We start from the raw sequence: 26,137 nt of genomic DNA on the forward strand, positions 1-26,137 counted from the left end.
CCGTAGCCATCAAGAGAGCTTACCGGACCTGGCGCTGCAGTACTTTAGGGCCCCTGGACTACATTACTCAGAAGCCTGAGGCTTTGCTGTTAAGGCATACAGTACGTAGCGCTGGGCTTGATAAGGAGCACCTCTGCCAGAGCCAGGTGCTGTTGATTGACTGTTGGAGGCACGGGCAAAGGGTTTTGCAGGGAGCTCATGGTGAAGTGCAGAGCCTTTGTATTTCAGCCACGAGGAACACAGCAAGCATTTTTACCACTTCTTCCCTGGCCGCGGCGGTGACGCCTACCAGGCTACAGTGGTGAGTCAGGGAGTTGCTGAGCACTTGTGCAGGGATGGCGGAGCGGAGTTGGATTCTGCCCAGCACCGTTCACTCAGGAGTCCTTGCGAGGCTCCAGCATCAGATAAATGGCGTTGTTGAATCTATATGCATAATCTCATAAATCACTGTGGCATCAATTCATGATATGACGTTACGAGCTATGAAGCCATCAACAAACGAAGTTGATGTGGAGTACACGTATGGGACAGGATTGTAGCATATTCGCTGAGCAATGACAGCTAACACAGGCTCCGGTTAAGAGGATATATGGTTGCCTAAAATACTCCATGTGTGAAGTGAACACTCTGGAGAGGGAAGAAACAAGGTGTACAGAGTGATTACATAAGAGATGGACAAGACATTCATTATATGTTGTACACGTTATTTCACCATTTCATCATGTCACTTCATTGACCATGCCTCTGTTATGTTCTGTGTTGCTTGCATGGGGTAGGAGGTCAAATACCCCCAGAGTAAGAAAAACAAAATAAGCACAGCTGCACACCTTTATGCGCGTATATAACTTTTTAGACAATTAAGTGGTGAGGTGCAGAGGAGAGACACAACCCTGACCTTAGGTTGTGATGATCAAAAGAGCAAAAAGACAAAGGGTGTCCAGAAGCTGTGGAACACTTGCATCCCTTGCACACTCGAGTTTTTGTCCAAGGACAAACAATGCTGCTTAGTAACAGCTTGTCCCAAACGCCTTCCAGCGTAACCACTAAAGAATTGATCGTCCACTTTGACCCGGGACATGCGTGAAATGTACAAGCTTAAAGCTCTCCTAGGATCCATCCTATGGAGCCTCTTCCTTACTAGGATGCAGAGGAGGATAAAATGCTGGAAGAATAACCTTCTGGCTTAAATGAAATTCCGACACCACCTTCGGAGGAAAGGAAGGACGAACTCTAAGGACAACCCTGTCCTTATGAAACACAGTGAATGGTGGCTTAACTGAAAGTGCCTGTAACTCACTCACTCTGCGAGAGGAAGTGACCGCAACTAAAAATACAGTTTTAAGGGTAAACAGTCTCAAAGGACAAGAATGCAAAGGCTCAAAGGGAGCACCCATTAGAAACTTGAGAACAAGGTTTAGATCCCAACCGGGCACCTGGAAAGGTGACGGAGGGAACACATTAGTGAGCCCTTTCAGGAACTGAGAAATTAAAGGGATTTTAAAATATGAACACTCCTCAGACGAGCGCTTAAATATAGACAGCGCCGCCAGGTAACCTTTAATGGTACCCACTTGCAGGCCCTTCTGGGCCAAAGAAATGTCACATGAAAAAGGATCCACATTCTTAACCCTGCACCAGTCGCAGAACTTTCTCCAACGGCAACGGTACAGGGACTTTGTTGCCAGCCGCCTGGCCGAAAGCAACACATCCATCACATCTTCAGGGAGGTCCCAATCCTTCTACCTCAACCTTTCAGAAGACAAGCGTGAAGATTGAGGGATTTGACCTCTGGATGGAGAACCTGACCCCCCCTCCCGTGAGAGCAGATCGTCTCGGTAGGGAAGACGACGTGGGGGGCAGATGGACAAGTCGAGAAGGTCCGGGTACCACGTCCTCCGGGCCCAAGCCGGAGCAATGAGGATCATCCGGGAACCGAACCTCCGCAACCTCTGCAGCACCTGCGGGATGACGGGGACTGGAGGAAACGCGTACAGCAGTGGGAAGGACCACAAACGCGTACCCCAAGGCTCCTTTTGGAGGAAATTCCCGCAAGCAGAACCGTTCGTACTTCCGGTTGACACTGGAGGCGAAGAGATCCACTTGAGGGGTCCTCCAAAGGGCGAAGATCTCCAGGAGAATCTCCTGAGCCAGCTCCCATTCGTGAGAGAGCATGCTCTGCCTGCTCAGAATGTCTGCCGCCTCGTTTTTGTCTCCGGCCAGAAGAACTGCTGAGATCGAAATTTCCTGCTGGATGGCCCAGAACCAGAGCTGCATCGCCTCCCTGCACAGAGTAAGGGACCCTGCCCCCCCCACCCCCTTTTTGTTGAGGTAGTGCATGGCCACCATGTTGTCCGTCAGAATCAGGACATTCTTTCCTCGTACAGTCGGCAGAAAAGCCTTTAGGGCAAGCCTGACAGCCCTCAGCTCCAACAGATTGATATGGAGTCTGGACTCCGACGGAGACCAACGACCGCTGACTGTCAGCTAGTTGGCATGAGCTCTCCATCCCGTGAGGGATGCGTCCGTCACGATTGTCACCTCCGGCCAGGGTAGCCAAAACGGAGCCCCCCCCCCCTCATCAGATTGCCTTCGTCGACCCACCACAGAAGGTCCTGACCGACCAAGGGCAGCACCTGAACGGGGTCAGACATCCTGCCGGAGGACTGTGACCACTGCATCTTGAGGGCCCACTCCAAAGATCTCATCCGCAGTCGAACCTCTGGCACCAGAAGAATGCAGGATGCCATGAGACTGAGCAGCCTCAAGAACTCGAACGCCGGGAGACTGTGGGCATCGCGAAACTTGTGTACCATCTGCTGAATGTGAAGAGCCCTCACCTGGGGAGGAAAACACTGCCCCAGCGAAGTGTTGCGCACTGCTCCGATGGGTATCACGTATTAATATTGCCACATATATGGTCGCCGTAAATAATATCACCAGGAAAATGTTGTGGCGATATTATTTGGGTAACCATATATGTGGCGATAGGGGGAAAACAAAAAAAAAATGTAAAAAAATATAAAACAAAAAAATAAAAATTGGGGGTTGCTGAGTGTCCCCCGCGTGTTCCATGCAATATTGTCACCACAAAAAACGACAATTTTTCGGCGATATTTTTGTGCTGACATTATTACATGGAACCCTCCGATGTACTGGAGCCGCTGAGTTGGCGTCAAGTGGACTTCTTTAAATTGAGGGAGAAGCCCAGCCTGTGGAGGGAGTGGCAGGTGACGGACAGATGATCCAGGACTTGCTCAGGAGAGCTCACCCTGATCAACCAATCGTCCAGGTAGGGGTAGACGCAAATCCCCACTTTCCTGAGATACGCAGCCACAAACACCATGAGCTTGGTGAAAACCCTCGGGGAGGTCAATTAGAACGGCAGGACCCGAAACTGAAAGTGCGAGTCACCAACTGCAAACCTCAGGAAATTCTTGTGCTTGGGATGGATCGGCACATGGAAGTAATCATCCTTGAGGTCGAGAGACACCAACCAGTCCTGAAGTTGAAGGGCCTGGAGGACTTGAGAGAGTAACCATCTTGAACTTGTCCTTGGAGTTTGTTCAAACCGCGCAAGTCCATGATGGGTCTCAATCCCCCGTCTTTCTTGGAAATCAAAAAATAAGGGGATACCATCCCTTGTTCCTCTCCGCTACAAGCACCAGTTCTATGGCGCCTTTCTCCAGCAGGGCTTGTATTTCCTGCGCAAGGAGCGGATCCGGATTCTTCAAAGAGATTCCCTGGTGGATTGTCGTCCGGCCTCTGCCGAAAGGGAAGACAGTAGCCGTGGGCTAGGATCTCCAGAACCCACACATCTGAAGTAATGGCACGCCATTCTACAAGATGCTGCGCCAGCCTTCCCCCCCCCAACCGGCGAACCATGGGACATGGCCTCATGACTGAGTTGTAGCGGCTGCGGCATTGCCTGAGGGCAAAGAGGCAACTGCCCGAGCGGCCTTGGCACCACGAGTACCTTGTTTTCCACCTCTGGCACTCCTATGGTGGCCCCTTTGACTTGCAGCTCCTCTCGCTTTACTAAAGAATGAGTTATAACGAAAGGAACCTCCCCTCCATTGCTGTCCCCTAGGACGAAAAGGCGGAGGTTGGTGGACTGCAGCGCCGAACGACTTCGCTGCAGCTTTGGAGGTCTGCAACCTCTCAAGGCTCTCGTCAGCCTTGCTGCCAAAAAGATGTTCACCATCAAAGGGCATGTTGAGGAGCCTGGCTTGCACATCAGGAGCAAACGCCGACTTCCTCAACCACGCAAACCTGTGTATTACGGTGCTCACCGCCATGGACCGGCTGACACAGTCTGCCATGTCCAAACGCGACTGAACGGACTCACACATGGCATCCTTGCCATCCTGAATAATAGCAAGAAAAGCATCCCGTTCGTCCCCTTTGGGAATATGTTCAGCCACTAAGGAAATACAGTTCCACAGAGTGCGTGAAACGTGAAAAGGCACATATGGAGTTGGCCGCCTGAAGAGCCATACACCCCCTGAAGAAAACACTTTCTTCACCCAGCCATCAAAACGCTTGTCGTCCCTATCAGGAGGGATCGTAGGACACGACGCCTGCTTTGCTGGGGCCGTAGCTGCCTGCACCACCAAACTCTCAGGAGTGGGGTGCGTGGTCAAGTAGCAGGGGTCGCTACTGGCTGGACGGCATTTTCGCGGCAAAGACTTGCTCACTGCCGGGAGACTCTCCAGAGCAGTCCAAGCCGCTGCCACCCTTCTTTGCAGAGCCATATGGAATGGCAGTACCGGGTCAGTTGGTGGACCTTGGTCGAGGATATCTATCAGGTCAACCTGCACAAAATCAACTGGTGGCGCAGACCACCCCAAATAATCTGTGACCCTCGACATAAGGTGCCGGTACGAGGACTCGGCATGGGTGCCAGGCTCAAGTCTACAGAACTCCACCTCCGGAAAGGTGTCCAGACCGCTGGCGTCGTGCAGCGACTGATGCAGGGCCTCAATCTGGCTATGACCAGAGATGATGTCTGGTACTGTGTCAGGAACCAACCCATCTTCAGAACCCTCATCCACCTCCGAAATGTAATCCAGAGGCTGGAATGTGGGCACAGAATAAGGGACAAAGACATTGATTGCCTTGGCCAGAGCCTAAGAGGTTCCACCGTGCCACGGGCAACTTCTGATAGAACAGCCTCGAAAGGTGTTGAGGGCGTCGACGGAACAAGCGTCGAGCGCGGCGCCAACAGCATCGACGGCGGAGCCCTGAGCGTGTCTCTCGACAGCCTAGGCGTCGATGTTGCCGACTTCCTCGGAAGCGGGGCCACGAGAGAGTCTGTCGACGACCTTGGCACCGCAGGCATCGATGTCTTCTCTGAAGACATCACAGGTTCACACAGTCTCGAGGGCGTCGAGGACCGGGACCTGGAACGGGGCATGACTAGAACGATTCCCCTTGTCCGAGCGACCTCTCCCGCGAATCGTGCCGACCACCCAAGCCCAAAGGCGTACAAGCGGTGTCTCTAGTACGGTCACGGCCGACCCCACTCGGAGGCACGGACGGACCGGAGCCCTGCGACTCAAGAATCACCAACATTTTCTTACCGAAGGAAGCCCATTCCTCCGGAGACAAACGCTTGGTGGGATAAGCGACCCGCCGACGGGCGGAGTCCTCGGACAGGGAAGGCGACTGATGACGGCTCTTCCGTGAGTGCCTCAAAGAGGCAGAGGAGTGGCGGGACCCACTCCGGGACCAAGACCCCCTAGACTTACGACGGTGCAGAGAGTCGCCCCTCGAATCGTCCGTCAAAAGCCCAGTGGACCTCGACTTCCGGAGCTTGGACACCTTACCGACCGACAGCTGCTTCTTACGCTCACGCAAGGCCTTGGACGTAAGCGACTGGCAGTCGACACAATCATCCGTGTCGTGGGCCTCCACGAGGCACCAGAGGCAGGCGTCATGCGAGTCAGTCACTGACATCTTGGACCCGCAGTCCCCACACTTCTTGAAGCCCGGACGCGGGGTGGAAAAAGAGGAAGACATCCTGATAAACTTCACAAACTAAAAGGTTGGAAGAACCGAAAGAACAGAAACTCCAAAGAGTCGAGGCGTGCCGAGATCTCCGAAGCGAACACATTTGCGGAAAAAACGGAACTGAGGCTATGGGCGTCGTGTGTCTTACTTATAACATCCGGTGACGTTGGCCGTCGGAGGAGGTCCTCGAGGACGGCGTATCGACATCGACGCAGAAAGATTTTCCGAAGCAGTACAGCTGTGGTGATTACTGTCATAGATATGGAATACGTCGGAGGACCCAATCCCTTTGAATTGGCAATTTTCTTAAACCTCTTCCAGTACTATGTAATCCACAACTTTAAAAAATATCAGTTTATTCATACATGCTACAACATGTTCCACGCAATTAGTTTTTCAGCATTAAAATTCATATGCAATATTCCATATCTATTTTTACAATATTCCCTTCATATTGTAATGTACAGATATCCGTCTCTGTACGTAATAGTGCTGACTACTGATCCAACAGCTCAAAGCATTTCGGGAAATGAATTCCCTTCTTCAGGAGCAAATACGTGAATTTTTACAATGTTCACAAGTTGAAATATTCTTAAATTCTACCTGGGCATCTGTTCAATAAAGAGATAACATAAATCAGTGTGATTCAATAGTCTTATTGATAAATCAATGATTGATGCAGACTACCACCGATTGTGTGGTGACCCTACCTCTCATTGGTGCCCCAAGGTCCTCTCTGCTATAATTTCGGTGAGAATCAGTGTGCAATATCTGGTTTTGTTTTTCTCCCCAGGAGTCACCTAAAATGATGATTTAGATGAGTTTGAGTAATTACTGTATCTATGGATCGATTTATCACTGCCATGTCATTGCAATGTCATTGCAATGTTCTATATTAGTATTACTCCACAATTTCAGGAACTCACAGACCTACCGCCAAGGTGGAGCAGGTCAAAGGCCAAGGTCAACTTCTAGTCGTATTACCGTAATGAAATTAGGCATTAATCATTCCAGGTTCCACTGATGTTTTCAGTTGCCATACACCATCTCTGTAAGACATATTTATGCTAAACATAATACTGCTTCACTTGGCGAGGTGCCAATGTTAATCATACATAAGGATAATAAGTAAGGGTAATAACATTAGGGTTTTACCTTAAAAAAACGGAGTGAATCATTCCTGTGTTAGACGTTATGTAGCTGACGTAGCAGCTCGCTCTCTCTTGAGCAAGATGTACTCCTAGTTCAATGTAAATACAAAATATAAGATACAGTCTTTCTTCCTAATTGTAAACATTCAGATAGCCAAGAAAAGCATAGGTAATCTGTGGAGCTTACCTCCACCTTTCACTATGGATCTCAATCAGGAATGTAGAGTTGTCTAGCAAGACCTGCAAGTCGTGCTGTGCCTCGAATGAGATGGGTAAGGGTAACCTAAAGAAAGGATCCAGTAATGTATCAGGTCTTAGCACATAATTCTACAAAATGCTGCTAGTCATAAGGTTGCTAACCAATTCGATTGTTCTCTTACCTATGGTTTAGAGAGGTAGTTCTTCCTGCTGCGTTTCTCGAGCATACCACAAGTTCGAAATCGCGGGATGCGGAAAGACCTTAACAGTCGATGTGACGTATTGGTGCATGAGCGGGATGACGTCAGATGTAGACATAGGACGTCATCACATCTCGCACAAATCTATTTTTGCGATATTGTCTGCCAGTTGAGGCAGATTCTAACTGCACTGATGATACAAATGCTCACAGGATCACAAGTATCTGAAGTTCTAATCTTTGTTGGTAGTTACGTTTATGGAAACGAGTTACGTTTCGGGCTGACGAGATGCACTATTATTTTAACAAAGTAGTTAGCCTCATCACAGTGAATAAGAACTCTATTGGTCATAATTCCTCCAGATGATATAATTAACGTTAAAGTACATTACTTATTACAGCCTGAGGCACCTCTGCTCACAATCTCTCTTAAAGTTAATGATACCGTTTCAGAACATCCAAAATTCACCTTAGGGCTGTTATGATTAAAGTCACCATTGCATTTGTGTGCATTTCATTGCACAGTACATACTACTAGATATTTTTAAGTAATGTAGAGATTTCTGTGTCACTCAACGATCAGTGTTGTTTAACATACTTCTCTTTAGTCCTAGAGTTTAGAGGTTAGTATGTCACTGTTGCAAGTAACTAACGCGTGATACCTGGTTAGATATTAGTGAATTCATTTCACATGTTTAATTTCTGACATTCTCTATTAGGGATATCACTCCCCTATATCGATAGCAATGGTTAAGACAATATACATCATTAGAAATGCTTACATAATATTTGCTCCAGGTGTCTCAATTGATTAATTCCAAGATTGTAATTAAGTTGAAGATTAACCAAGTGCTATCAGAATGTTAGTAAGCAAATAGGTAATGTGTGTTGTAAATGAGGAATAAAAGGTTATCTGTGCATTCCCTGGGGAGGCAAGACACTGACTCCTGGTTTGTATTCTGGGGTTTAGTTAATGTCTAGAGGAAAGCGCCCAAGTGGAAATCTTCATTCATCCCATAGGGACTCATACTGTCGCATTTGTCTATCCAAAAGAGTTCACGTTGCTTTAACCTTTTTTCATGATTTCCTCCTCTTGGGGCTCTTTGCACGACTTCCAAGATTTGGTAACACAGCTGAGCTACCGAGTGTCGTTTATCGATAGTGTCTTGCAACTGGTCACCTTTAGAGTAAGACCGGTTAGGATTGAAGTCAAGTAAGTAAAGGGGAGACAGGTGTTGGGAGTATTTGAGACAAGGGCGTGTGCAGGTGTATAGGAGAGTCACAATTAAGAGCGACTGTGTAATTAAAACAATTCCTTCCTTAAATCCCTGTGTTATCTAACTGGTTACCCTAACCCTCTTTCCGGTTTCCCTGCAACCCCCTTAATCATCCACAACCTCTCCCTAATCCCCCCCCCCATTGGCTGCGTCGTGGTTACCGGTTACTCAGAATGAGGAACCTGTGCCAACCACAGTGGGAGGGGTTGTACACATTTCGGCTTCTGTGGTTCGGGAGGGGTGTCGATACGTGTCCCTTTTTACAGGTTGTGACAGTCTTGGAAGGGAACACCAGCAACAGATTCTGGAACCACCAGGCATTGATGCTACTGGCAGAAAGGAACAAACAGGTGTTCTGATTATCCATCACTCTTTCCGATGTCAGAAAAGTCTTGCCATGTTCGGTGTCCCAGGGAAAGCCCAAGAAGATCAGGCACTGGGATGCCGTCAAATGAGACTTTTTACAGTTCACAAACAAGTCGAAAAGCAAGTCCAGTAAATGGCAGCGTGGCGCCTCCAGTGTCCTGGGACCAAGCTTCTACCAACAAGTTATCCAAGTAATGATAAACAGACGTCGAAGGAAGAGAAAGGTGGCAACAGTTGCCATCATCTTCATAAAGACTCTGGGTGCTTCTGTCAATTGCTGGGCGAGCCATTGCTGCCTCACCTTGTGCTCATGGAAGCCTTGGAAACCCAAAAGACACCAGGACAGAGATTTTACTTTAGAGTTTGACTGTTGTTGGTTTGGTCAAAACCGACAATGATTTAGACATAAGCATGTTCGCCTTTTTCTTGGACGGCACCTCATCCTTACAGCTATGGAAAAGATCCATCCCATCAAATGGGAGGTACAACACCTTATACTGAACCTGTGTTGTAAACTTGGTTGCATGAAGCCATGCCAGTCTGCATGCATCTGCCCAGCGACAAGTCCTGAAGATGTAGCGACATGATGGGTCGGATGCCTCCAGAAGGTCCTGATCAATCATTCGGGCATCAGCCATGCCCCTCTTAAAATGTTACAAATGTTCTGGGGGTATGAACTTCAAGAACGTTCCACAGACTCTGGTTAGCTGCAGTTGAATCCGCTGTCACATTAGCCTGCCTCAACTGAAGAGCAGCATTAGCCTGCCTCAACTGAAGTGCAGAATTTGCGAAAATATTTTTGCCCAGGGCTTTCAAAGACATTGAGGATGGCTTGGAAAACCTAGTTACCGCCACCACTACAGATGAAGGCCGTGGAGGACAAGAAACTTCCTCAGATTGGGGCAACCTGCACCTTCTGTCAATGTTCCTGTTTGTGGGGATTACCGTGTGATGTTTCATCAAAACTTTCCTTGTCTTGGTAACATCCTTCTGCAGACCCATATCCATTCATTCATTCATTCATTACGATGGATTGAGCCCCAGTAAACCCCCTCTGGCCCCACACCCACTCTCATCTCAAAAGGAGGCAGCTCCGGAATAGGAATTTCAAGGAAAGCCATTAAATCTGTGATCCTGTCATGAAGGCTCTCGCTGAAGATCGAATCTCCTCCTCTTACTCCGGGGGGGTCGTCAGAGTCCTTGAGGTCTTCCACCAGTGGTGGATCTGCTTCCTAGGGATGTGGTGTCAAAGGCGGCCTAGACGTCGGAGGAAAAAGTGGTTGCACTTCTGGAGACTTGTACAGGACTGGCACCACCTCAAAAGGCCTGGTGGGTCTTGAAGCTAAGGAATATGTTGCCAAAACAGGTCATTAAAATACTCCTTCATAGGATCAGAGCGCATTAATGGCTGAAACCTATTAAAGAAAGCATCCTCCAAGGATCAGTGTTGTGGCTGAGGAAACTGGCTCCGAGGAGGCGTAGTCCACATCCATAAGTCTGTCGAGATTGGCAGTGGAGAAGACGTCCTAGGAAGAGTAGGAGGCAGTGACATACGAGTAGGGGCCAACCACTCTGGGAGCAGAAGGATTGCAGTCAAAAGAAACACTGGGTGAGGTGCAAACGGATCGCAGCTTAAAGAAGCAGCAGATGGGGTCTTTGACCGAATTGCACCCATTATGAATGCAGAAGTGGATTCGGAAACTGCTGGCTCCATTTTGTGAGGGAGAGCATCCAATCCCCTAGTGGTATTAGACCTTTGGAACTGCGTCGGCTTCGGAAGTTCAGAATGTGGAGGCTCAGACACAATTGGATGACCCAAATCGAGTGCAGATGGGGCCTTGAGAAATGCCCAGATGTAGGGAACCTCGGCAGTGCCAGTGCAAAATTGAGGGTTCAACCTGGTTAATTTAGCCCTTGACAGGGGCACCTCAGCCAATCCGGTAACTGGATTCGCCCTCTCCGAGGGGAAATTAGACCGTGGGGGGGGGGGGAACCTTGGCTGGTAGGGAGGTGCAGAAGTTGCTGGATCATATTGATTTTTCTCTGTTAAAGATTCAAGGAATGGGCCGATGGGCTCAAATATTTCAGAACAACTTTATGCTACGTAGTACATTTTTCTAGATGCGTTAAGAGCAGGGACGCAATTGTTTTACAATCCATGTCCATGATCATAGTGAGTCGATAATTCCTCAGGTCAGTACGTGGACCCTTTTTGTATATAGGCGCAACGAAAGAGGTCTGCCACGATACAGGAAAAATATTTCTCAAGAGTATCTGTCGACAGAATAGACGCCCAAATTTCAGGGTCCGATTTAATCAGGGCATTAGCATATTGTGGCCCATTGCATGAGACGTCCTTGCTTTTCAATAATCACATGTCAATGCTCCTTTCCACCATCTATGGTAGCCTCTTAAAATCTTCCCACAAGGCAGGTTCAGTAAATCCAGCTCAACACTAAACTATGTATGCTAGAATGCTCATTTAAGAAGGTCCAAGAAGGATGTCAGGGTATTCTTATGCGTCGCAGGCCTTTGAGAAAGATTAATTACTCATCTGGAAGAGTAGTGACCCTTTTACTTCTGGAAGTTACAGGCAAGCTTGCTCCATCTGGAGAAGCTGGTGTGTGGAAGGGCACATTGATTCTTCTCCCAGCCCCTTCAACAAAGATCCTCAATTTCCTGGCATCATATAGAAAGAGTATGAAAAGACTTAAAGGAGGGTCAACACTTACACTTAAGAAAACCCATTATCTCTGCGGGGCACATTGGAGAATGGGAAAACTTGGTAGAGGAGCATCTGCTGGTGTGTTTGATGCTTTAAAGTCTGCGTATAATCGCATCTTGTATGGCTAGATAGCCCATCCTTTGGTAGATTAATGTGGTGCGGAAACTCTCGGGTCTCTCCAGGATGGATCCATTGTACAGACTAGGTTGCTATGCCCGATATCATGCCAGTTTCGGATAGGAAGACCATGGATTTGGTGGGCTATGAGTTCTCCCTGCAGTTATATTCGGATATATCAAAATATGCTAAATGTAATCCTAGACAGATTGCGTATCTGTCTTTCTCAGAACAACCCAAGTATGTGTTATTTGCGACGATCCGTATGAACATGAAGGGGCAACTTGCTATTGTGGTAAGGAGGTCACAATGCGGTGCCATCTGCCAAACTGGCATGTTGGGTATAAATTAATCCTGCTCAGGATGCGATACTTCTCATTACAGGGCACTCCCTACAAGAGGTGCTATTGTATCCAACGTTTTCAGGCTTGTGCCCATCAGGAAAAAATAATGAAGACAGCAGACTCTTCTAGCGTCTCAATGTTTAAGAATTTCTATTGAACCCATAGATCAGCAAGCTATATTTGTGTTACATTTTAAAAGGGCATAATGTTTGCCTTTTGTAGCCTTGAAACAGAATGGAAATGTTTTCATCTTCTTAGTTCTGGAAAGTCTTGATTCGATTAAAGAAATAGAAGAAAGCATTATCCCACCCAAAGTAGTATATTCAAGATTAAAATGTAATTCACTGCTAGGACTTGCATATATTTGCATGGACTTCTGTTAACGAGTAATGTTACTATATATGTACTAATTGCATGACAAAGTTTAAACAATAAGAGGCTAATTGGGTGGACCACTGATTGTTCTATCTGCATACTTTTTTGCGAAAGCCACAAACATATGATTGAAATGTTTTAATCTCTGGTAGGAAAAGAGGTGAAGTCCTCTTGAAGGGTTCCAATATCTTTGAATTGGAAGGGTCCTATGGTGCACAGTTAATATCCACACTTTCTTACAGAGGTTAAAGTTATTGTTTCAGATGTTCACTGTTGGGATGGCCATCTTACATCAAAGAGGACCCGGTGGAGTCAGTCAGGACTAATATGTTCAGAAAAACTATAGTGGGTGGATCGCTTTAGCAAATGTCCTGTTCCGTTTTAAAGACTACAGTATTTCCCTAGCCTAATTGGAATGTAGTGAGTTTAAGGTGAAGTTGAACTGTTGCTGCATGACCATCAAAAGAATGTGACGCATAAGGCTTTGGTGAATGCTCAGTAAAAATTGAGGTTTAAGCCAATTCAGCAGCCATTGGATTGATCAGTTGAGATGTAGGGTACAATAGTCTGGTTCTGTACTTGTCTGCCTGTTTCTTTGGGCCGGGCAAATTGCCTTTTTGGAGCTTCTTCCACCTATGTCAGACAGAATTTTCTTCTGTGGGACCATTTGGGTGCCCTTCTGCTAGTGGCGTGTTTTTCAGATGCCTAAAATTACCAAGTCTTAGAATAGGTGGATGTCAGGATTTTTAACAACAACTTCGGTGACCAATCACAGACGAAAAGATAGCAAATTGACCCCAGTGATCATGTGTTTACAAGCTGTGTTAAATATTGTAAAGAACCATACTGAGGTGGTATTTAAAAAGAATGCAAACAAGTTAAAGAGTTTAGTTTGAGAATGATAATGTTAATGTTAAGAGGTATTGTACCGCGCACTGTTGCCACTTGCATGGTCTCTTGGTGCACTGGCCGATCTGCAATGTAAGGGAGGTTGTTGGTGGGATTGAGAGTGAGAAGAGCATTAGAGCTTTGTTGTGCTGTCCTCAGCTTCAGTTCGGAGAAACCGGTCACTAGCGTAGGTGCATTTTCAGTTGGTAGCAGTAATGTGGTGTTGAGGTATGATGCATGGTTTGGTTTCATGTTGGGTCTTGTGAAGTGCGTGCGGTTTGTGGTGCAGTAGAGGTATGGTTGTGTTTGGTTCAGAGTTTGAGGGCGAGTATACAGAGTTAGGAGCACCACATTTCCTACTCCCAACATTCCATCAAAGTGTGATACATTTCCTGCCCTCAATAATCCATCTAAGTATTATGCATTTCCTGCCCCTACCCATCCATCCATGTGCAATACAGTTCCTACCATCAAAAGTCCATCCAAGCGAGACACATTACCCATCCCCAACAATCCATCCAAGTGCGACAATTCCAACCCCAGGAAGCAGAATCCAACACAATACCAATGTTACCTAGGGAGCAGCAGGGACCATATGGATAACGTACACAAACAGCCCAGATGCACGATATGGCTAACCTATTTAATTAGGCAAGATGCAAAACATGACTAACCTGCACAACTAGGTTAAGTGCATAGAAATAAATGCCCACCCATGCAAATAGCCAGATGCAGAATACGGGCAATTCACACAATTAGGCTAAATAAGTTTACGTATATGATATTAGGTAATAAGAGTGGTGGGGTTTTACCGGAGTACAGAAATGGCTGTGCTCACTCCCACACCACACTTATTCTGTCTCTATAGGTTATGTGTGTCAGGTGTCCCTTGGCGAACAGGGGCTAACAGGGAATGGAGCTACTTTGGTGGGAACTGCCTGTTGCCTCTGGGCCTTAGCCAGCTGCCCTAGGGGATGCATAGAAAAGGAGTGTTCCGGTCACGTGCAGTAGCACAGACCACAACAGGGGAAAAATAAATAAATAAAACCGGCGATGAAGCTGCGCAGGGAAAGGCTTACAAGGCAGATGGAGAGAACCCAGGGCCCAGAGCCAAGTAAGGGCCTGGGTTGCCCCCAGAGGTGGACACTCACCAAGCTACGACCTCCATTAGATCAGGGTTTCAAAAACAAGCAAGGTCAAAAATAAGTGTCAATCGCAGAAGGCTGTAATTAGGTTGTTTTGTGAGACCACCAGTATAATTCATCAGTAATTATAAATAACCAACACATTGATAAAAGTGAAATCAAACATGGATCTGCCAGTGGTCAAATAGAATTTAAAAAAAAATGAAATTGGGGATCACAAAGGCTAGTTAGGTCCGGTCCTACAAGACACAAACATCTATACCCGATTTATCAGACTAATCCACAAGCATTGTCTCATGTAGGATAACTTACTTAAATGGATAGACACACAAGAAATGCTTAAAGTACCATGAGAGAGAAACATTCAAATGTCTTCGAAAAATGTGTTCTGCAAAGAGGTCAACCTCACTTCATAATTTATTTGCACTTTCTTTCCCCCATGTAGGCCCATACCTCCCTGTTTTCAGCCACCCAACTCGCAACTTCGCTTCTTTTGAACTTGATTTTTGTTAAACCTACATCTACCATATTGCAATAGTCAAAAAAATGTTTTAACATCTTATAGGCCATCATTTTTAGAAAAATGGGGTAGCACTCAACAAAAACTAAGGTAGGTTATCCTTAAGGTATAATGTCAAATACTGAAGCAAAAAAATAATGGGCATCAAGCCAACTTAACAGTACCCAGTACATTTTCAGATACAATTACAAAATGCTTACAGATCTTAGCAGCACCTTCTCTTTCACATAGCAGTTTCAGACTTACCTTCGAGGAGGAGTTTTGGGCTTGACTTCCTTTTTTCGACCTTCTCGGACATCTGGAGGTTTGGGCACCTCAGGTGGAGGTTTTGGTGGTTTCACAACAGGCGCTGGTGTGGGCACAGGGGGTGCCTTCTTCACGACTTGCTTATCTCTAAACAGAAGATAGATAATATGAATGAGGGAAAAAAATGAAAGCACAGATTGTGATAATTTGAATTATGTATTTTCAACATGTAGATGTGTTTGGTATATTATCACATAATAACATTTTACACAGCCCATGAAAGTCCCTCCAGATAATCATAGCTGTATAGACTACAAATAATAAACTTGATCACATGATTAGTGCTGTGCCACAAGAATTAGCCCCTAGAACCATCTCAGATACTTCAAAGCAGAAGATGCTTCACTCAGAAATAAGATCACTGACTCAAGTAGTAAAAAGCCCCTACAACAGAAATGCCTTGAAAAACTAAAATCCAAATTTCAGAGCAATTTTAAATAGAAATATATGTCCGAATTGAAAGCTTAATCTAATGCACTATTGAGGTCACGTCTATGACTTTTCTGATGTTGTCATCAGTAAAACCAACTGATTATTCTCAAACACTTAATTCATGTATAAGTAAAGCGTCTGAATGAGATATCTAGCTACATCATGCAGCTGAACAAGTAGGCGTTTGGAAAATGTAGATACATGGTGTTCCAACATACAATCTCACAACTTTAGGGAATTGCTTTCCAATTATAAGTATTTTCGAATTGCAATAATGGGGAGGATTCAATGAATAACACAAAAGGGGATAATGTGGTCACATGACGCTAGGCCTAGATTTCAATCAGAAAGGAAAACTAAATTACTTGTAATAGCAGGTCATTGAGAGAACTCTAGATTTAAAAGCAGTAAAAACCTTCATCCATCACACTGGACCACCTATTAATACATTCTATTTATTTGGGATATTTATTGAGTGTATTCTAGAAATCTGTACATTGGTAGGGGGTAAATGGGTTCTACGTAAAGAGTGCAAATAAAATAACGAGACTGAAAAATAACGGTACCAAAATCCTGTGAGAATTGTACGTTTCGGCCTCGTCATTTAGTTTTTTGTTTTTGGGGAGGGTTCGGGGGGGGGGGGGGGGGAGGGGGATACCAGGTAAATGGCATATATTAGAGCGTTAAAGGCGAGTGGCGAATATATCTTTCAACACTGCATTTGTTACAGGAATACCATTCAATACCATTCAACCATTTTACATGAAAGTAAAAGGATACAGCTGGACCAGCGCAATGTCACCAAATCGAGTCGGCCACCAGCAACATCCGAACCCACAGGCATACAACTCTAACGGAATCGTAAGTACCTGAACCTGGATACAGACCCCACTAACCCAATCCTCAATCTTCTGCTTACTTAAACCCACACAAAACCACACAACCATCTCTCCCAGCAATCCACACGCACTTTACCACACCGCATCAACAACACAAACTTCACCGACAGCACTCGAGGCCTTCATTCGATCCCATACTAGCACCAAAGCAAAGCACTTGGTCAACCGAGCTGAAGCTGCTAACAGCACACCACATCTCCCACTCTCCTTCTCCCCTCCTCCCGACTAACCCTACCCCCACCCTTCATGTTTACAGATCCGCCAGAGCGCCTGGGGACCAATTCCGTTGGTGACGGTGCGCTATACAAGTACCGATAACATAACAGTGCAACACAGAAAAGTTAATCTTTACAGAAGCTGGGAAACCTGTAACAGTTCTGAATAATGATCTGTGGCTGAAAAAGCAGGTTGGGATGTAAAGTGTGATTAATTTAAAAAAAAAACTAATGTTAAGAAAAATGCATGGTCCGAAACTTGTGTGCCACTTTAATTACTTCTACAATTAGCTGGGAGGTTTCAACTTAAAAAGATAAAACTCTGAATTAATTGTTCAGTTCATGGAGAAGTTCTGTTTCTGAAACAGAGTACTACCACCATCGTCCAAGGCAAATCATTTCTCTTCCTTATAAAATCCTCCTACCTAGCTTCACAAGCTGTGATTAGAGTCCATAGTAGTGAAACAAAAGAGTTAAGGAGGAAGCACACACTAAAAAGATTTTAAAGGATACTGAGCCTGTCCCAAAATCAACATATTGCACATTTGCAAAAGGTGTTCGGTTCAAAAACAGTGGCGGCTGCTTTGTCAAGGTGCAATGGCGCAGCCCTCCATTTTTGAGATGAAAGGACAGAATAAGTTACTTACCTGTAACTCCGGTTCTCCAGAATTTGTATCTTTCATAGATTCACATGCTGTGAATATTCCCTGCCAGGCTTGGAATGCTCAGTAACGGAGCAGTTTAAACTGAAACTGAAACTTTTAGTCACTTTTGTACTCTATTATATTCATTTTGGGTCATACTGCTCCAGTGCCAATAGGAACACCTCCCTTAACTCCTCCCCTGTCAGCCATCTTCAGATTTGACAGCACACGTGAGTGGCAGTAAGAGCCAAAAGACGAGCCATGCGTGGTAGGTGAGAGGGTCACATGTGAATCTATGAAAGATACCAGTGCTGGAGAACCAGAGTTACAGGTAAGTAACTTATTCCTTCTCCAGCATTGGCTCTTTAATAGATTCACATGCTGTGAATAGATTACAAAGCAGTATTACAACAATAGCCATGGGTGGAGGCAAGCTCCCAGCATAAATTACCAATGGAGACTTAGCCCACCTTACGCAGAAAGTTTTTGCAGAACCGACTGGCCGACTCTAGACTCTTGTGCGGAATCTGTCGACACAGTAGAACCTGGTGAACGTATGCACCGATCTCCAGGTGGCTGCCCAGCATATGTCAGGCAACAGAACTTCAGAGAGAAACACAGTGGTTGCCGCCACTGCTCTGGTAGAGTAAGCTCAGGGGCCTGCGGGGAAGGGGCCCACCGGGAAGCTGCATGCCGTCTTGCTGATAGCAGAATGAGATGCAGGCAGCAATCCATCTTGCATTAGAGGACTTTGAGAGAGCCTTCCTTGGCCCAGAAGGTCCAAATGAAACAAAGAGTTGATCTGTTGTACAGAATGACTTGGTACGCGGCACAACATATTTGACAGCGTCATCACATCCAGCATGTGCATTATTCGATCCGCTGGAGACGGTGTGCCAAAGAATACGGGCAAAACCCCCTGCTGATTTAGATGGAAAGCAGATGGCACCTTCAGCACAAAGGTCGGGTAAGTACGTAGAACAGCTTTGTCCTTGTGAAATGTCTAATAGGGTGGTTTTGCAGAAAACGCCTGCATTTCACCCACTCGCCTGGCCGAAGTTAAGACCACCAATAAAGCTGAATTTCTGGAAAGATGTTTAACAGATGCTTGGTGCATGGGCTCAAAAGGCAGCTTCATAAGTCATGTAAGTAGCACATTGAGCTCCCATGCTGGCGCTGGGCGACGGACAGGTGGAATAGACCGGAACAGCCCATGCAAAAACATTCACCAGCCCGTGAGACCACAGGGATGGCACCCCTGCAGAGCGGTTGTACCTGGTGATCACAACTAGGTCCACCTTAATGGACGAATACGTTAAACCAGCTTGAGCCAGGGACAACTGATAGGGCAACAGATTGTTACACTTCAGACTTCCCGCCGACATCCTTGCAGAATACAACTTCTTTACAGGCTCCTCTATGGTCAGGTACAAGCTACCATGGCGTCTGTACAAACGTCGACGCATTCCAGGTCACCTGACACACCTTGTACGTGGAAGACGTACAGCAAGCCACACCCCTTTTACGACTATAAAACCACCGTCTTCCAAGGGGCTCGTTGCTGCTAATTAGCGTTACCAGCTACTCGCGGTTTCATTCCGTTTCCTCTTCGTGTCTAACTACACAAATCCTTATCTGAACTCCTGGTTTTGACCTTTCACCTGAAATTTGTATTGCTTCGTCTTCTCCCTTGTTCTTGTTGTGATCGTCTGGTTATTAGACTCGGAACGCTATTCATCTGTGTCTTGCCTGGTTGCCGCTCTGCACATCAATTTTGCTGTCTGCATCCGGATCATCTCAACAACTACTCAACTATACCTGTGTACTCAGGTACATATCTCTTGCATTACATGGACATTGTCTTCTGTTGGATTCTGGGACATTGAGTGACTTTCCTGTGAGATTGCTTTCCAGTGCAGATGAACGCTTTCCTGAACTGCACCAACCTGACCCTAGTGCGTCCCTCGTGCCGTTCGGGGTTACTTACCTATACTAACTTCCCTGTTTGTTATTTTCTCCTGTCGTTGTCTTCAGAATCCTGGACTCCTCATACAATCCTGGACTCCTCTTACTCCATTTATCTTTACTCAGGTCAGTTGTTATCAATTCTATAGCTAAAGTGGGAAACAATACTGATACTAATTTAGATTTATTCCACTCATTCGTGTTATTCTTTGTAGATTATCCCGGGGAAATGCAACTCCACTCCAATATCCTTATAGGTAGTTGTCCAACCATTTTAACTGTTCTAATCACTTGTTTAACATCAACACTGTCTAATATCTTGGTATTCTTTTGCAGCATTGGTATTGGTGGTGTGTGTTCTCCCCGCTCTTACTCAATTGACACCTCTGTCTGTTCTAACTGAAACAGCAGAGGGGTACATTGTGGAAAAGAGCCCCTCTTTGAGGAAGCCTGAGTCTTGTACTCAGGGGAGCTGGGATGGAAGGCTGAATTCGGAATTCTATACTACTAACATCTCCAAGGTCGTGTTCTCCGCATCTTCGACCTATTCGGAGTGGTGAGTAACAGAATTAGCTGCAATTAAAAAATGTCCACGGAGGCCAATGATGCTTTGAATCAAATCGTGCAAATGGTCACGGATCTACGTACCGACTTGACCAATGCACAAGAAGCACTGCGCCAACGCATGGACGCCATTCAATCTTTGGTTACCACACCAGCGTCACAGATGGCTGGTGCCCGAGCTACAGCATCCGGTTCAGGGTTTCCACCTCCACAGCAGGAATAAAATCCGATCATGCTTACAACCCAGTTCCCGCTAGCTCCTCCTGAACGCTTCCTAGTTGACCCTAAACAATACAGAACCTTCATCAATCAATCAATGCAAATTGCATTTTCTGTGTCGTCCCACCTCATTTCCCACATCTACAACCAAAGCGGCTTTTATTTTGTCTCATTTGGGAGGCACTACAGCCGCATGGGCTAACCCGTTGTTGGAATCTAATAGTCATTACAATTGTGATGCCCTTCTTGCTATGATGAGTAAAGTATTTGATACACGTTATACTACTCAAGCTACTGATCTGGAACTCTTAAAACATCGACAAGGAAACAATTCTTTATTGGTTTATTTGGCACGATTCAATCAGTTGGCAGCAGAGACTGACTGGCCTGATGAAAAGAAGACAGCTGTCTTCTATCAGGGCCTCTCAGATTAACTAAAGGACATCCTCTCCACTGTTCCCGCAGCATTCGGGGAACTACTAGATTTAGTCCTTCAGATTGATGCTCGTAAGTCTGAAAGACGCGGCGAAAAGAAAACAGCATTGTTCAGTTCGGTTGCAGCAGAGGCCTCATCTTCTGCGCCTGAACCTATGCAGATTGGGGTGATTAGGGGACCGCTTACCCCTGCTCAACGAGAATATCGTCGATCACACAATCTCTGCATGTATTGTGGGGCCTCTGATCACTTATTACCGGAGTGTACCAAAAAACCTAAAAGAAAGGCGGGAAACGCCAAATCCCGACAGTAGACAGAGTCGCTATGTCGGGAAACTCACCCTTGGACTCTACAGTACAGAATCCGAGTCATTTAGTTCGCCTACCTGTTACATTTTCTTTAGATCATGGTGCTTCATTCCAGACTACAGCTGTGATCGATTCAGGTGCAACAGGTAATTATGTTGATCAATGTTTTGCAACCATGTCAAAAATACCATTAGTTCGCAAAACTATCCCTGAAACAGTGAATGCAGTGGATGGTTCACTTCTTGTCTCAGGAATGGTAACTCACCAAACAGTTCCACTCCATATGAGTACTGACGAAGGCCATACTGAAGACATATCATTTGATATCATTAAAGCACCAGCTTACAAAGTCATTCTGGGCATTCCATGTTTGAAACTTCATAATCCTGCCATCGACTGGTCGACATCTCAGATTCAGTTCCCTTCCAATATGTGCAATACTCGATGTACTACATTACTCGGTATTACCCATGATAGTCCAGTCAGGGAGCTAGTTTCACCTACTATGCATATCAGAGCTGTCTCTAAAAACGTACCCTCTGTGATACCTTCGCAATATACAGATTATACAGATGTTTTTGACAAAGGGATGGCGGAGACTCTACCCCCACATAGAGTTTATGATTGTCCAATAGACCTAATTCCGGGAGTAAAGATACCATCTGGCAGAGTGTACTCCCTCACTCTCAAAGAAGACAAAGTTCTTAAAGATTACATAAACAAGGCTTTGTCCATGGGATTTATTCGTTCTTCCAAATCACCTATTTCATCACCACTTTTCTTTGTCCCCAAGAAGGAAGGGGATCTACGTCCTTGTATAGATTATCGTGCTTTGAATGCAGCAACCATTAAAAACCAGTATCCTCTTCCTCTGATTTCTGTCCTTCTTGACCAGTTGGGTTCTTCCAAAATATTCACTAAGCTTGATCTTAGAGGAGCTTACAATGAGAGAGGGGGGCGAATGGAAGACCGCATTTAAAACACGTTATGGTCTATTTGAATACCTTGTCATGCCTTTTGGCTTATGTAATGCCCCGGCCACCTTTCAAGCTTTCATGAACGATCTGTTTTACAACATTCTTGATCAATTTGTTGTTGTCTACCTGGATGACATTTTTATTTATTCTCAAAACCAGGAAGACCACGAAAAACATGTCCAGATAGTACTCCAACGTCTGAGAGAACAGATTGTTTGTTAAAGCCGAAAAGTGCATATTTCATGCTTCAGAGGTGGAATTTCTGGGATATGATCTTAATAACAATGGTGTGCGCATGAGTCAATCCAAAATTAGTGCGATCTTGGAATGGCCTGTGCCCAATTCAGTCAAATCATTACAATCATTCCTGGGATTTGCAAACTTTTATAGACGCTTCATCAATGGGTTTTCTGAAATATCTGCACCACTTACCTCTCCGACAAGTGTCAAAGTACCATTTGTATGGTCTTCAGAAGCTCAGGGAGCCTTTCATCAATTAAAATCAGCCTTCACTTCCGCTTCTGTCCTCAAACATCCTGATCCCGAGCTTCCTTTTTTTGTTGAAGCTGATGCTTCAGGTTATGCCATTGGGGCGGTGTTGTCTCAATCCTGTCTGCATTCGGGAGGGATTCATCCTGTTGCCTATTTCTCTCGTAAACTGACAGCTTACGAAAAGAATTATTCCATCACAGAACGCAAACCTTTAGCCATCAGAGACGCATTCTTGGAATGGAGGCATCATCTTTTGGGGGCTAAACACCTTGTAACTGTATACTCTGATCACCGCAGTCTGTTAGCCTTCACATCTATGAAATGTCTTACAGCTAGACAGGTGCGGTGGCATTTATTCTTTTCACAATACCAATTTGTTATTACATACCGTCCTGCTAAAGCTCAAGTTCCGGCTGATACTCTCTCGCGTTTACATACGGATGGCCAGTCAACAGATCAAAGCTCTTCCTCTGCTACCAAACAAGGTTGTTTGTGGTTGTTCAGTTCAGCCATCTTTGCGTTCAATTATCCTTGATTGGGTTTCAAAACATCCAAAAGAGATCATTGACATCAATTTGGAAATCATTCAGGGTATGCCATTCATTCAAGGGCGAGTCTATATACCATCAGGTCAAGCTAGAGATTGAGCTCTTCAGTGGTCTCACGATTCCTTGATTGCTGCACATCCAGGAAGTCAAAAAACTCTTGAAGCCTTACGGCGTTGGGCCTGGTGGCTTTCTATGATTCGTGATGTAAAGGATTACATTTTGACTTGTTCCATATGCACTCTGTGTAAAACTTCTAGAGCCAAACCAGTTGGATTGTTACAACCTCTTCCTGTGCCGTACAAACCTTGGCAGATGCTGTCTATGGATTTCATTGTGGAACTTCCTGACGTTCAGGGCTATGACACTATTTGGGTAATTGTTGATTACTTCACTAAATACGCATTGTTCATACCTTGTTCTGGTTTACCTGCAGCTCCTGAATTGGCAAAACTGTTCTTGACGAATGCGTTTCGTTTCTTTGGTTTACCCTCGGTTGTTTCCGATCGTGGCACCCAATTTACGTCATGATTCTGGAAGGCTCTTACAGCCTCTTTGGGTATTGAGGACAGATATTCCTCAGCTTATCATTCTCAAACGGATGGGCAAACTGAGAGAACTAATGCTACCATCGAACAGTATCTACGTTGTTTATGTCTTCAGTACCAACAGTCTTGGTTTACTTCTTTGCCTTATGCAGAGTTTGCATATAACAACTCTATGCATACATCAACTGGAGTTTCTCCCTTTTTCGCCCTGTATGGTGGTCATCCTAGGGCACTTCCACTTGATACGGTATTACCGGTCATTAATCCTGCAGCAAAGGATTGCATCAGAGATATCGATAAGATTCATCGGGATGTACGCTCCCATTTACTCCGAGCTCAAGATCGTGCCAAGAAGTATGCCGATGTGCATCGATCACCTGCTCCTGTCTATCGCAGTGGCATGAAGGTGTGGTTATCGTCCCGCAATTTGCGAATTGCAGGTAAATGCTCACTTCTGCCTAAATTTGTGGGACCCTATGTCATTACTGATGTCATCAATCCTGTGGCAGTTAAGCTTTCTTTGCCGCGATCATGGCGCATAAATCCAGTCTTTCACGTCTCCTTGATCAAGCCTTTCATCCCTGGGACCCGTCTGCCTACTCGTCCTTCGCCGATCTTGGTGGATGGGGAGGAGGAATATGAGGTCTCGCGTATCCTGGACTGCAGGGTGTCTAGGGGTACATTGTTCTACCTCGTGGATTGGAAGGGGTGTGGGCCTGAGGAACGTACTTGGGAGCCACTCTCCAATTTGCATTGTCCGGTTCTTCTGAGGAGCTTCCATTCCGCCAGGGGGTTGCCGGTGTCTTTGGGGGAGGATGCTGTTACACTTCAGACTTCCCCGCCGGCATCCTTGCAGAATACAACTTCTTTACAGGCTCCTCTATGGTCCAGGTACAAGCTACCATGGCGTCTGTACAAACGTCGACGCATTTCAGGTCATCTGACACACCTTGTACGTGGAAGACGTACAGCAAGCCACGCCCCTTTTACGACTATAAAACCACCGTCTTCCAAGGGGCTCGTTGCCGTCATGATCTCTGCTTCCAAAAGGTCAGGGTTTTCCCAAATCCCTTGGAAGCAGATCCATAACCCAGGTTCCGAGTGCCAACCAGTCCCAATTGGGACCTTTTGGACCCAGTCCTGGCGCCAGTGGCACCAGGCTCATAAATATGCCCAGTCCCAGCGCTGGAAGCGCCGGGCTCATAATGCTTGGGTGGACTTACCTGCAGCAGACCATGCTGCTTACTTGCCTGCCAGTTGAGCCTCTGATCCTCTTCTGTTTGGAACTACTTTTCCTGTTGGGTGGGGCAGGAGCCACTCCCTAGATTCCAAACACTGGAACTCTTCTGGAAAGCAGGAACTATTTTCTTACCTAGGCGTGGCTGTGGAAGGAGACACCTAAGCACTACAGGAGGCTATTTAAACCACACCCGATGGATGAATCTTGCTTTGCGTTATTCTGCATCCGCTGCAGCAGAACGCTCATCGTGTCTTCTGCATCTGATCCTGGGCCTAAGGAAAAAGGCTTACCATCCTGAATCCAGTCTTCAGCAACACCTATAAAGACAAGAAAGAACAGGTTAGCATTACGGTCTTCAGTGACAGCTCTTCACTTACCTGGTCCATCGGCTGTCACCAACGCCTGGCGCTGCATTCCGGCATCTGAAAGACAAAGGCTTACCTACTCTTCGTGCGCTCCGGAGGTCTTCACACTGCATTCCGGCATCTGAAAGACAAAGGCTTACCAACTCTTCGCACGCTCCGGAGGCCTTCGGCGCTGCATCCCGCATCTGAAAGACAAAACAAGGTGCATTTAAAGACATTGGGGAACTTTAATACTCACGTGCCATTACTCCTTTCCACATCTAACCCAGTGGGTATTCCGGCACCCTGCAGCCGCTCCGAACTTGTACCTGCAAAATAAAAAGACAGAGCGCATCGTGAAGCAGGCAACAAGCGCTTACTTACGTGCTTCCAGGCGCTTCTATTCATCACACGGGCTCCATCTTCAACTCACTTCAGCCCGTCATCGGCCATCGCCGGAACCCTGCAAAACAAGAAACATCATTACTAAAGACTTTAAAGACATTAGAATTACTCGAAACTTACCGTTTGTGCAGTAAATGACGGACAGCAGTCCTCTGAAGTCAAGAGGCCTGCTCCCCTTATCCAGTGAAGAAACTGGTTACAGCACCCTGCCCCGAGGCAGATGGAGAGCACGGCGTTCACTTACCTAAGGTGAGAGCATTAACCTTTGGGGTTCTACAGGAGAA

The 26,137-nt window shown here is 46.0% G+C and overlaps 1 protein-coding gene across 3 annotated transcripts in view; it reads right to left on the reverse strand.

The window, feature by feature from the left end:
- Positions 1–26,137, reverse strand: part of ZC3H18 (zinc finger CCCH-type containing 18) — a 1,042,429-nt gene that overhangs the window by 307,518 nt on the left and 708,774 nt on the right. For all 3 annotated transcript variants that reach the window (XM_069636029.1, XM_069636019.1, XM_069636037.1), the window contains exon 12: positions 15,561–15,707. In XM_069636029.1, the coding sequence (XP_069492130.1) occupies positions 15,561–15,707 (147 nt within the window). The remainder of the gene's footprint in view (positions 1–15,560; positions 15,708–26,137) is intronic.

The sequence above is a fragment of the Ambystoma mexicanum genome, chromosome 1q (genome assembly GCF_040938575.1).
Source record: "Ambystoma mexicanum isolate Mex_15411 chromosome 1q, UKY_AmexF1_1, whole genome shotgun sequence".
In the NCBI taxonomy this organism is placed as follows: domain Eukaryota; kingdom Metazoa; phylum Chordata; class Amphibia; order Caudata; family Ambystomatidae; genus Ambystoma; species Ambystoma mexicanum.